This window comes from Ctenocephalides felis, unplaced genomic scaffold (assembly GCF_003426905.1).
Source record: "Ctenocephalides felis isolate EL2017-DRISC unplaced genomic scaffold, ASM342690v1 CF-g0.4_SCAFFOLD_03571, whole genome shotgun sequence".
Lineage (NCBI taxonomy): Eukaryota > Metazoa > Arthropoda > Insecta > Siphonaptera > Pulicidae > Ctenocephalides > Ctenocephalides felis.
This window is the reverse complement of record NW_020539725.1, coordinates 70,411,561-70,425,004: the sequence shown is the minus strand read 5'-3', so window position 1 is coordinate 70,425,004 and position 13,444 is coordinate 70,411,561. Positions and strand designations below refer to the sequence as shown.

General features: G+C 27.1%; 1 protein-coding gene across 1 annotated transcript; it reads right to left on the bottom strand.

Annotated features, from left to right (window-relative positions):
- Positions 1–5,270: 5,270 nt before the first annotated feature.
- LOC113385160 (protein GDAP2 homolog) lies at positions 5,271–11,548 on the bottom strand. The gene is made up of 6 exons (XM_026622980.1): positions 11,355–11,548; positions 8,933–9,086; positions 7,782–7,921; positions 6,314–6,368; positions 5,702–5,845; positions 5,271–5,619 (listed from the first exon to the last, which is right to left on the bottom strand). Exons 1-6 carry the CDS (start codon positions 11,429–11,431, stop codon positions 5,569–5,571), a joined length of 621 nt encoding a protein of 206 aa, XP_026478765.1. The 5' UTR covers positions 11,432–11,548; the 3' UTR covers positions 5,271–5,568.
- Between the last annotated feature and the right edge of the window lie 1,896 nt (positions 11,549–13,444).

Genomic DNA, 13,444 nt, shown 5'->3' with positions numbered 1-13,444 from the left:
GATAGAAATAAATTGATCAATCATTTTAATAGAATGATAACCCAGAACTAATTAAATGAATCGATTTGAAAAACATTAATTTAGCAAATTTAATTAACCTATGTACGGTTGCTGTTGTAGTAATGTTCCTGAAAAATAAAAAAAATCTAAGATGATTATTAATAGTATTAATACTATAGTATATCCATAATATACGAAAACTTATACCAAGTCATATCTATTCATAATAATTAATTCTAAAAATACGAAACCAAGTAAATTGATATTAGCATTTTATTAAATCAATATCTCAAATTTACATTTCGTTCACAACTCATTCAAAAATTCATCAATAATCTTAAAATTAATCAACCACATACATACATGCACAAATTCTATCACATTAAAACTAGAAAATATTTTAAAATAAGAACATTTTAGTGGAAATTAGATAAGGACATTCCTAAGAGATAAATTAAAATATTAGAGCTTAAAAGTCTTATGAATATAAATTACAAAAATTATACTCTCAAAAAGCTTAGACAATTTTTTTCCAAAACTATTTTATCTATTAATTTTTTGCAACTTTTTTGCACAAACTCCTCGTAGATTTGATAAAATTCATGAATCCAAAAATTCATAAATTTTAATGTAAATTTTTTTAGTTGTATAAAGGTATATAACTTCAGCAGAAATTATACAATATCACAATAATAAAAATATATAAGTTCTAATGAATATGTAAATTATAACCTTGCAATAAAACTTCCTACAATTTGCAACAGCTTTAACCCTTTCTACTCGGCTGCCGCCATCTAAATCTCGATATTAGCGAGTGGAAAGGGTTAAATATTTTTGAGATCATTTGTCATCTATTTGATGTACAAATAATTTTTTATCAAGTTCCAAATAAATTGATAAAAGAATTTGACTGAATCGAAATCACGTCTGTTAAACTCAGGAGTTAAAATTGCAAATACAAAGGTAATTTATTAAGAGCCAATTCTCAGATAAAATAAGTACGTTACGGGTCTATCTTCGTATGAGTTGGTGGTAACAAACTGTCAAAAAACTATGTATTTGTTGTGCACTCCGGTTTTGCACATAAAACTTAACTTCGCGCATATGTTATCAAAGAGACATCACAAAGATGCACTTATGTTGAAATTGCTATTTGATGTTCGTGCGTTTTGGAGGTTAGGTTTTGTGTGTAAAACGCCTGATCGCACAGCAAAAAGTTTGACAGTTTTACGACCCCTAACATAATTTCATTTTATACGAAAATTGGCCACACAAAATCACAAAATTATGCACAATTTTCCAATACTTTGTTATTTTCTACCATTAAAATATTATTTACTGCTATTTATTTTTTCTAGTACTACAATTTACTCCGTTTTCCGCAAATGGCATTTTTGAAAAACAAAATATATATGTATTTTTCTTATAAGTATAAAACTATTTATTTTGATCAATATATATTTTTGGCATTATTTTTGATATTTGCGATTGATAATTATTGTATCATATGTTTGTATTACAGTTTTGGGAGAGAGGAAAAAATTTTAGAAATTTTTGATATTATATTTGGAAAATAGTTTTTATTTTGAAGTAAGGGATAGTCGTTATAAAAGCTAAGCTGATACTGATTTTGACATAGGGTTAAAGGAGGAAAAGACAAAATGTTTGTTCGAACAAGTTCAAGCTAAATTACACTGATTTTGACATAGGGTTAAAAGAGGAAAAGTCAAAGTATGTTTGTTTGAACAAGATTCCGTTATTGCATTAAATCAGTGCCTAAGCCTACATTAACTTGATCTGTAGTATTTTTGTTGAATTTTTTCAATAATAACTGTCCCAAAACCTTTCCAAGCAAAAAATCGATATATTTCTTCTTTATAAAATCTTTCATGAAAATAATGTGCATATTCCCCTAACGTCACATATACTATCTCATATAAAAAATCATATTCAGCAGAGCAATTACTGCTACAAAAATTAAAAATAATATGAAAAATTCCATTTCGAGCTAATTTGTTCATATATAATTTAATGTACTTTATACTTTTTGTATTAGCTAAGAAATCTAAATTTTTATGTAGGTACGCAATTTATATTTAAGCTCTGTTGAAATTTGTTTTTGCCGAAAAGCTAATTTGTATATTTTGATAATTTTTTATACATCTAATATGTAAAAGCTAAAAGCACAATGTTTTCATCTGCATTGGCACATTTTTGCAGCTGAATTTTATATTTGATTTTTTTTTTCATAAAATCACTGATGAATGAAATTTGGAAATAGATAGTAAAATGAATTGTGATTATATTTATTTTGAATTATAATTGTGTTCTTGATGAACAATGGCAATAACTCCAAAAAATTATTTCCAAATTTTTAAATTAGTATCTAAGTATTAAGTAAATTATTCACGTCTGGGTGCATTTTGCAAAAAGTTGACGATAAGTTAATGAATTTCAACCATTCTTGTTTCAGTATAACTTTTACCTTAAAATATTGTTTTTTCCCAATCATTATTTTTATTTTTCACATTTACAATTTCTAAATTTTTGACTAGTCTCACGCATGCGAATAAATATACACATAGTAAAAAAACGACAAACTTTTTGACATCAATATAAATTTTCGAAGACATTCATATTTTATATGTAATTTTTTTATAAAAAAGATGTAATATGCGTGTGCTTGAATAACAGTTTGGAATTGAATATTTATTAATTATTAATTATTTTGTTCAACTACTTTATCTTAATAATAAAAAACGGAGAGCAAAGCGAAATTTGTTGGCTTTTGAAACCACACTATCAACAATTTAACAAGTGAAAATAATTTGGAGACTTATGTTATCGAAAAATTAAACATACTTTAGTTTCATTAATTATCGTATAAAATAAGTCTCTATTTATTAAAGATCTCCAAAATCTTGTAAAATTTTATACTAATTAATTAAAATTTTTATCATATTTATTTTGATCATTTGCTACCTGAAGTTGAAGATCCTTATTAACAACTTAAATATATATAAATTTGTATTTATTTATATATATTTAAAAAATTAAATTTTTTAATTATATCAACGTTTATATACCTATATATTATGTTCATAATACTTTTCCAAATTCTGTACACGCATTAATATAATTCGATACGTATAATAATTAGTTGGTGTTCAGTAATTATAATATGATACATGTATAAATTTTAAAAATATAAAAATTTAACTGAGACTGACACTGTGGAGTCCAAGTCGGATAAAACAAGAATATGTTGCGGGTCTATACTCGTATAAATTAAAAAAAAACTTTGTCACAAAAAACCTAACCTCTAAAAGGTCAACGTATCAACTTGCGGCAAACTTCACATATGTTCAATCATGGTAGCTACAGAAAGTTGCACTCATGATGAAATTGTTTTTTAAAATCTATGCTATTTGGAGGTTAGGTTTTAGAAGTGGATTTATAGCAAAACAATTGGTGGCACAGTTGTTTTACACATAAATCCTAACTTCCAAATGGCAAAAACGTCAAAATATTAACTTTCGTCTAACTTCACGTGTTGCCAAAGTGTCGACAGAAAGTTTGAACTTATGATAAAATTGTTATTCGACATGTTTGCCTTTTGGAGGTTGTGTCTTAAAAATAGATTGGTAGTAGAGTTGTCATAAATCCTAACCTCCAAATGGCAAAAACGTCAAAATATTAACTTTCTCCTAACTCCACTTAAAGTAATGACATATAGTAGCACTTATGCAATGTCTTTGCTGTTGTACATATAAAACCTAACCTCCAAATGACACAATTAATTATCAACAGACTTTACGTGTGTGTTATCAAAGTAACGACAGAAAGTTGAATTTTTAATAAAATTGGTAATTGATATTTGTGCCTTTTGGAGGTTAGGCTTTATGTGTAAAACACCCGATTTTACACCATTCTAACTTTTTTCTTGACTAGCAACTCATACGATTACAGACTCGTAATATGCGCTCCAATAAAACTCATTAACAAAAAATTTAACTGATAAAATATTTATTATAAAAATACAAAACAAATTTCATAAAATATACATTACAATTTGTGACCAAAAAAATTAATAATTCCCTGTTGCATCAATATTGCCTTACAAAAAATTTCCACGAATGAAAATTTATATTATATTCTATTTAAACACTTATTAACTATTATTTTTAGTTCAAGCTAATGTAACGGTACGTATAATTTATAAATTGTTATTATTTCTATTTAACGATTTGTAAGATTTGTTTTTCTACAATTTTTATTTGTATTTTTTTCGTACTCTGCCTCATATTGGCTCAAAATTAACGGTAATAATAATCACACACATATATATATATATATATATATATATATATATATATCTTTGAAATGTTAATTTGCAGCCAAATAGTAAAAATAAAAAGTAATAAATAATTAACTATTTATTGGATACGTTTCGACACTGTATGTGTGTCATCATTCAGCGCGTTAAATAAATTCTAAAAAATATTTTACAAATTTAAAAAAAATACAAAATTATTAGATAAAAATATCTACACAATACAGTCAAATAAAATAATAAATTTGAAAATATTCTGTATTTTTTTAGAGCATTTTCAAAAAATTACAGACCTCTTAATACGTATCGATAATTTTATTATATTATATCTTCTAGTAACCTTGTAATTTTTTTTAAAACTTTGTAAAACATTTTTTATAATTTTTTTATCTCCTGAATGATGACACACATACAGTGTCAAAACGTATATAATATATGGTTTATTATTTACAGGGCTTTTATTTGGACAATTTGGCTGCAAATAAATATTTCAAAAATAAATTTATATATGTCAGTTTTTTGAAATTTGATTTTAACATTTGAAAAAATTAGCAGTCAAATCGTAGAAATAAAAAAAGTATGAAAACCATTCTTTATTAAATGAACGTTTCGGTACCTGACGTGTGTCATCATTCAGCAGTCAACCAATACAAAAATATATCACGTATGGATTTAAAATGTTCAGTTGTATCAATTTTTTCATTTTAATAACAATGGGTTTTAGTGTTTTTGTTTTACAAAAAAACATGTGTCCTGGTTGATTGCTGAATGATGACACACATCAAGTATCGAAACGTTCAATTAATAAATAATATTATTTTTTCATTTAGACGAATTTGCTGCTAGTAGTTTCAAATATATATATATATATATATATATATATATATATATATATATATACATATCGAATTTTAATATGTTCTAATTATTTTGGGGCCTAAACACTTTCTCGTGTGATACTTTTAATTACTTTGTAAGTACTTAATGCCTACTAAATATTACTTTTTACACTTAATGATGAAAAAAATTTATTAATTGTTATAACGCTCCAACTTCAAATATGATTCTAAAATTAAAATTAAAATTAAATATAAAATATTAATTATGATAATGTTTCATTCACTTTGATTATTATCAACTAACGACTTATAAGTTAAGGGATGAATCTCTTCATATGTTATGGAATAATTTTGATTTGCTTTTAAATTTTTTGTTCTCGGACATAGAACGCTATATTACGTGGCCGCAGTTGTCTGTCCTGGTTGGAAATAATGTAAACCGTTGATCTAAAATATAATTATCACAGAATTTAGCAATTTCTTATAAACTAAATGTTTTTGGTATTTTTAAAATTATTTTTTATCTTACCGTCATATCGTATTCGGTGATATAAGCAGGAATTTCCAACTGATCTGGTGTCATCACAGAATATAAATGTTCTACTCCTGGTAAAGAATGTACTTTTTGTTTGATTGCTGGAGCCATGAAAGTTGTGAACCACCATGTCATCATCTAAATATATAAAATAATTTTAACTTCGTATAAATTTTTCAGATAATTATAGAAATTTGATTTGCTATGAATTGTATTTTCAAAAATTTTCTACAATTTTTTTCCCAAAATCAGGGACGAAATTCTGTAGATATTGCTCCTACTTCTTTCAACAATTATCAGGATCAAGGATAAATTAGGATAATGAATTAGTTTGTCAATTTCTTATGCCAAACTATGATCAGGTTATTCTTTAGAAAGAAACTTATTTTCATATATTTATGGATCACCAAAATGCTTTACAAATACTTAATATGTAATTTTTATATAAGATTAAGGTATTAATTTTACATAATTTCATTTTAAAAGAGTTAAAGTAGAAAAATTTAAATATATTGTGCGTGATTGATGATTATTTATTTAATTTGATCAACCCAATTGAAACTTATAATGGTTAAAAATTTTGATTAAAGATCCTTTATAATTTACCTTCGTCCAGATCGTAGGATGAATGATATAGAAGGCTTTCAAATTCTTCTTATATCTGAAAAGAAAATAATAAAATTAATAAAAATTATTTAGTATATCTAACAATACGTCAAAATAATATTTTTCTGGGAAAAATATAACCTAGTTCATTTTGTAAAATAATTATTTGATTTAATCATAATACAATAATTTTCTACATCAAATTATCAAATTTGAAAAAAAATTCTTCATGCTATTATAAGTTCGGCTAAATTGTAGAGAATCCAAAATATTTATAAGAAACACATTTAAAGCTTGTATAATTCACAAGCAATAAGCAAATAATTCCTAAAAATCTTCTGAATTTCTATGAAAAATTATGATTGTTTATTAAAATATATAAAATAACATAAAAATCATTTATATCTTGAAACTTTCCTTAGGGTAAAGTTAAATAGTCATCTCAAAAAAATCGAAAATGAAAATGTTTGCATACCTAGAAATAGGAAAAATATATGTATGTGTTTTTCAACCGATGATCATTATCATGATCAACCGATTAGAATGATTCAAAAAACATTTGATTCTTATTAATGGAGAGACATTCTGATAAATTTTTTGCAAAGGCTGGTTCAACAGATTAGAAAATACGAAACAAAATATTTTTGAATGGTTTTTGAATTATTCAAATCGGTTGATCGGTGTTCCCGAAATCGTCGTCGAAAATTTGTATTTGCACACACACACACACATACATCAAATTTTTCTAAGGTATGCCAAAATGTTCAGAAACCTTTGAAACGTACAGATATATAAAAATTTTCATTTTAGATATTTTTGCGATTTCTATAACTTACCCTACGAAAAGTTAAAAAATCTCAATTTAGTTTTTGAGAGAGCGGAGTGTCCGATTTGAGTAATTCAAAAAACATTTTACTTGTATTGACGTAGTGGAGAACTGATTAAATTTTGGAGAAGGCAAGTCCGGCCGTATCGGAAATCCACAAAAAAGTAAGAAAGTGCCCTTTGGCGGTCAAAAATGATCATTGGACATATGCACACTTAATTATCAGATCTTATAGCAATTTTAATAATTAGTGTAAATTTTATTTTTATTAGGCTAAGATTTGAAATATTTGAAGTCCACTTATATAATTCAAACTAATGTTTTTGTTCATTTTAACAGTAAGGAAGAAGCGACTTGAATGGGTTTCAAAGATTTCATGAAAAATTCGACGTTTTTCAAAAATTTGAAAGAAAAACTTATTATTTCAAAATTTTCATTTCTTCACCAAAGTTTTAAATAAATTCAAAAATGTTTGAAGAAAGTCAAAATTTTCTAAAAATCTAAAAAAAAATCATTTTTTTAAGACAAAAAAATCCTGCACTAAATCCCAGCACTAGTTCCTTCATAAATTATAATACAATCTATCATAAAACAAATTTCCATTTCCATACACCACTAGTTCCTATCTATTCGTTTACTCACTTGTATGGCAATATGCTGTAAACCTCCCTCAGCCAGGCGAACGAAGGGTAGTTGTTGTTTGACGTCAGAGTATGGAAGTAGGCGATCACGTAATCTCCTTTTACGATCGGATCCAATAGAGCGATCAGATATAAAAGAGCCTGAAAATGTAATTGACCCATATAATTCAACATCAATTATTATAAAACTAAAGTAACCATCAAAGCTATGATAAAATTATTGACCATCTCTCATACCAGACAATGAGTTGACTCAGAAAAATTATATATACGAGTATATACTAGCAACACCGACGAACTTTTCGCCACCAGATGGTTTCGTGAGAAAGATGAAGAAATTTTTTGTTTGTTTTATATTTGAAAAAGGAAAATTTGATTTAACTACACAAAAGTAATAAATTTATTTCGATTACAAAAATGAAGTGTTTTTTAGTTGAACTTCTCTAAGTAAATGAAAGTGAATCCGCAAGTTATCCGTTTCATTGAAGTGCTCTATGGTAAACCACATTTTTTGTTTTTTGGTCTGACGTTAACACAAACAAAGCGGATGGTTTTCCAACTCGTGAGCAGGCAACGTATAACTGCCCATGTGAAAAACAATGATTTTCTAAATAATCTATTTGAAATTTATCCCGCAAACACTAAGCGATTTGCCTTGCGACTTGTTATTGCGAACGCAAGGCGAACTGGAAATTGCAATCGTTTGAAGTCAAACGAAAGACCAGTCGGAATCATTGGTATGTCACCAAATCGCCAGCAATTTTTGATTGAATGGTGAAATTCAGTACGTGTACATCATTATTCTTTGCGGCAAGAATTGCTCGTTGACTTAACCAAGCATAATTCTGATAATTCTCACTAATGTCATTTTTCGTATTTTTAATTACGGTGCGTAAAGTTCCAGCAATTTCCATTGAAGCACGATGCCATAAAGCACTAATTTTCTTAGCTATAAACCTTGCGGAGCCCGAGACCTTTCCAACGAATGCAAAATTGTCGAAATCGGTTCGTGCGTTCTGGAGTTATATCGTCAGGAAGGAAAACCAGACTTATTTTTATATATATTTTATTAGTAGATTATATTATACTGTGGAATTTTATTACATGAAAAGAAACATACACAACTAGTTAATTTAGATGAATTTTTCTCACCTTGTCCAAATTTAAATTATTGACAGGGAACCATTTTCCGCAGAAGACGACGACGGGCCTGCCCAATCTGTCGACTCCACTCTGGTATAAACATCCGATGCCAGAAACTTCGGTCAAATCTTCAGTTTTGGCTCGTCTCAGCAAACGTTCATATCTGGAAAAAAGAAATAAAGATTATTACAAAAAACAATTTGCTTAGATTTACTTTTTTAATACTCTATGGGTACGGTTGTGCCAGAGTACGTTGGTGACAGTCGTCTAACAGCTGAACTGTACTAATTTTGTCATAGACATTACAGTCCGCGAATGTCGTCGGCAATGTTCGCTCAGACATGTGACGTCACATGACACGTGACATCTATGATTAAGCACTTATTTTGCGCTCGACTAGCAGTCCATGTAATATAAGGTCTATATATAAGGTCGAAAAGAGGGAAATATGAAGTATTTTTGTTCGAACAAGTTTACATTATTACATTGAAACATGACTTGTAAATTGTATTGCTTTTGAAGAGACAAAAGTAAGATTTTTTGCTCTTCTTTTAATAATATAACTGTTACTTGGTAGATCACTTTATTTGCTTATGAGGTAAGTTGAACATTTGTAGTCAATTACCAGCAATTAGTTTTGTTTTAAGTGACATGTATTTTTTGTCCCTTCTGGTTGAATTTCAAACATAAAGACAACAAAATCAAGACAAAATCGGAAAAACAAAGAAAAGGGGAAATTTAAGACAAAAAACATTATGACTATTATCCAAACAAAATGTGTCCTTTACGATTTCACTAAAAAGTTTTTTCTGGTGCAATATAGCACAAAGTTGGCGTTTCCAATCAGCTTTCCATTTAAGCAATAACCATAATATTACATGAAAGTACATGTTATTATTATAATTTAATTAAAGAAAAGTGTACTGTGAATCTGCCGGGTTAATTAACAGAGTGTAACGAGAAAAGATCGTTGAACCCAGAATTGTTTGGAAAACAAAACTTTTGTGTAAAATTAATTTTATTCAATATTACGAAATATTAAGAGATAAAGTCCAAAAAATCTAATTCGACTTGGAGAAAATATATTGTGAGAATAATCAATTTTAGCACAACAAATAACACACATCAAATAAACAACTAACTGACTATGTTCAGTTAAACTCCCAGCTAATTCAACATTGTAGAAAAGTGTTTTTTGCCGTTTTTTTTAAAAATTGGTCACATGGTCCTTTTTGGTAAAGCAAAGGTTTGGATGGTACTTTTTACCCCACCCACATGCTAGCTTTTATAGAGATTTCATAAGAAAAATGATTGAATTTAACTTAAAAATAACAATACGTCTTATAGAACATTTAAATATCGTAGACATAAAATTTTTATTGAGGTCTCGTAAACTAAACAACAGTGCGCAACCAATAAATAACAACGAAGAAAAATGCTTTTGTTGTGAATTTTCATAGATTTCCGATTTATCTCCTGAATCAAAGTGATGGCTGGTTATACAGAGTTTGCCCTCTACTTTAAAATAATATTGTTAAAAAAAAGTCCTAACTTCAATTGTGTTTGAGATATCAGTTGTAGACCTTTTTACCCACTCTATCTAATACAAAAAAAAATTCTTGAATTGTAATTATAATGGTTCGTTTGTGTAATTGAACAGGAAAACGTGTTCTTATTTAGTTAGATAAATTGTTTAAAAATACTCTGAATTCTTGTGACAATCACATATGTGATAATTAGTTCTAATTATAAGTTTGCTTCAGTGTTACATCATAAGTTTTAGTAATTATTCTGAAATGTGATATTTTTAAATTGAAACTTTTCAGTAAAACAATTTTTCTTCTTAGAACTTTCTTACAAAACTTTTTGTAAAGTACTCAATTTATTTTGGCAAAAAATAAACCAAATATCACTTCCTGTAGAAATAAAATATACTCATATTATAATTGTTGATAATAATGACTTTTTTGGGTTGTATTTTTTTCCATAAAGAACCTATAAAATATACCTTAGTTTTTAAACAAAAAACACAATACCTATCAAAATGCAAAACTAAGTAGGAAAACTGCATTTGGAACATTCTTATCATCTTGATGAAATAAAATTGAGGTTTGTCACTCTCAAAATTTAAATAACAAAATATTATAAAGAAATTGAAAATGAAAAATTGAAGAAATATTTAAAGGTATTAGAGCTACTTATGAAAGTAGAATAAAATAGTTAATATGACATGTATATATAAAAATTGTTTCATAATATCTTATACCAGTCACCCCTGTCTGACTGAAATACGAAAATACCATGTCAATAAAAAAAAAATAGGTTTGTCACTGTCAAAATGTGAATTGATCACCTCTTAGATAAAACTATCACTATATGTTATTTAATTTAAAAAATTATTATGTAACAAAAAATAAAATTAGACCTTTACCTTTCTTCAGGAGTTTCAACAATTTCAGGCGGAGGCAAAGCGTCTCCAATTTCTATACTCTCCTCGCCCATAGTCATGATTTGAGTATCAATTTTGAATTAATTTACTCAAAATTCACTTTAAACTTTTAAAATCTCACAAAATGTCACTTATAAAGTTCTAAGTTTTTGTTTCAATAATTAATACTTTTCTGCAATTTCAAATTAAATTTATATAACACTCATAGTAAAATATTTATAGACGATTTTTTCTTCACATTCATTCAAGCATATCATTCTTCAGAGATAAGATTTTTATGACATTGTATTAACTTTTCAGTATAATTTAATTTACCAATAAATACATTTACGCTAATTGTTATTTGCATTTTTATTACGAAACCAAAATAAATATTTAATTAGAGTAATATTAAATACAGAAATAGTATGTGTTAACATTCAATGTTTGTTTTTTGTCAACAAACTATAAATTTAATTTAGACCATTGATATTTGAAATTAATTTAATTTGAATGATAATTGTAATTAAAGTTATTTATTCAACATATTTTTTACTATTTTTTAACAAAATTTAAAAGTTGCATATATGCAGAATATATTATACATATCTAGAGAATAGAATAAATAGGTAATTTTAATTTTAATCAATAACAATGTTACTATTATTATTATTATTATTTATTAAGGGTCATTTCAAAAACCTTTTCCCAAGAAAGCATAGCTAAAGTTAAAGCAATCTTCCAAAAATATTATTTACAGGGTGTCTCCGAACTCAACGGCAAAAAATAAAAAAAAACAATTTTCCTGTGCAGTTTGAAAACTATGTTAAAGCGATCTCCCAAAAATATTATTTACAAAGTGTCCCAGAACTCAACGGCAAGAATAGAAAAAATAATTTTCCTGTGCAGTTTGAAAACTATGTTAAAGCGATCTCCCAAAAATATCATTTACAGGGTGTCCCAGAACTCAATGGCAAAAATAGAAAAAATAATTTTTCTGTGCAGTTTGAAAACTGTGTTAAAACGATATCCCAAAAATATTGTTTACAAGGTATCCCAGAATTCAACGACATAAAAACAGAAAATAATTTTTCTGTGCAGTTTGAAAACTATGAGCTTTTTAAAAAAATACCTTATAATTATCATTGTATGTATGCCTAGTATATATGTGTGTATGTTTGGTTCAATTTTTGCACACGATTTAGGGCGCACGAATCACACCCGATTTAGAATTAGTGAAAAGTTGAAGCAAGCTCCCCATAATATTATTACATGGTGTCCCAGAACTCAACGGCAAAAAATAGAATTTGTTTTATAAAAACTATGAGCTTTTGAATGAAACCTAGAGCTTCAGGTCAAAACTTAAGTGTATTAATTTTCCGGCTACTGTGGTAGTTTTAAACTTTCCATTTAAATTAACAGTATATAATAATTTTTTTTTAATTTCTAGACCTTTATTTGAATATCTTGGCATAAATTATAATAATTACTTAATAATTATCATTGTATGTGTGTGTGTATGTGTACGTAGTATGTATGAGTATGTATGGATACAATTTTTGTTCACGATCTTAGATGCACGGATCAACCGATTTGAATGATTCAACAATCATTTCACTTGTATTGACGGAATGTAAATTTGATGAAATTTTGGTAAGGCAGGTCTAGCTGTTTAGGAAATACTTAGGAAAAAGTTCTAAATTATGTAAATGTACATGCATCAAACAAGCGATTTTAGTATTTGTATTTAGTTCAGAAAATATAATTGTTACTTAGGGTTCCGTACCAAAATGCACAAAACTCAAAAATCCAAATTTTGGGGAAAAAATAATTTTCAAACATTCTCGATTTTTTTCAAATTTTCGTGATTTTTCAAAATTTCCAAAAATAATTCTTTTCACAAAATTCTTCAAAAATATTAAAATTTTCACAAAATACCTTCGTATTTAAAATTAAAAAAAAAAATCCAAATTCTGAAAAAATCTTCAAAAATGCTGGACACAGTTCATATTTACAACATGCCTTAACTCAGGGTTTCCAACCTTTCTTCCTTGCGCCCCCTTTCGAATGAAAAAAATATTGCGCCCCCCCCC

Excerpts from the sequence above, each read along its gene's own strand:
- LOC113385160 (XM_026622980.1), bottom strand. The coding sequence starts at position 11,431 with ATGACTATGGGCGAGGAGAGTATAGAAATTGGAGACGCTTTGCCTCCG. Across the intron at positions 5,846-6,313 it reads ATCCTACGATCTGGACGAAG|ATGATGACATGGTGGTTCAC; the intron begins GTAAATTATAAA and ends TTATATATTTAG. Across the intron at positions 5,620-5,701 it reads TCACCGAATACGATATGACG|ATCAACGGTTTACATTATTT; the intron begins GTAAGATAAAAA and ends ATTATATTTTAG.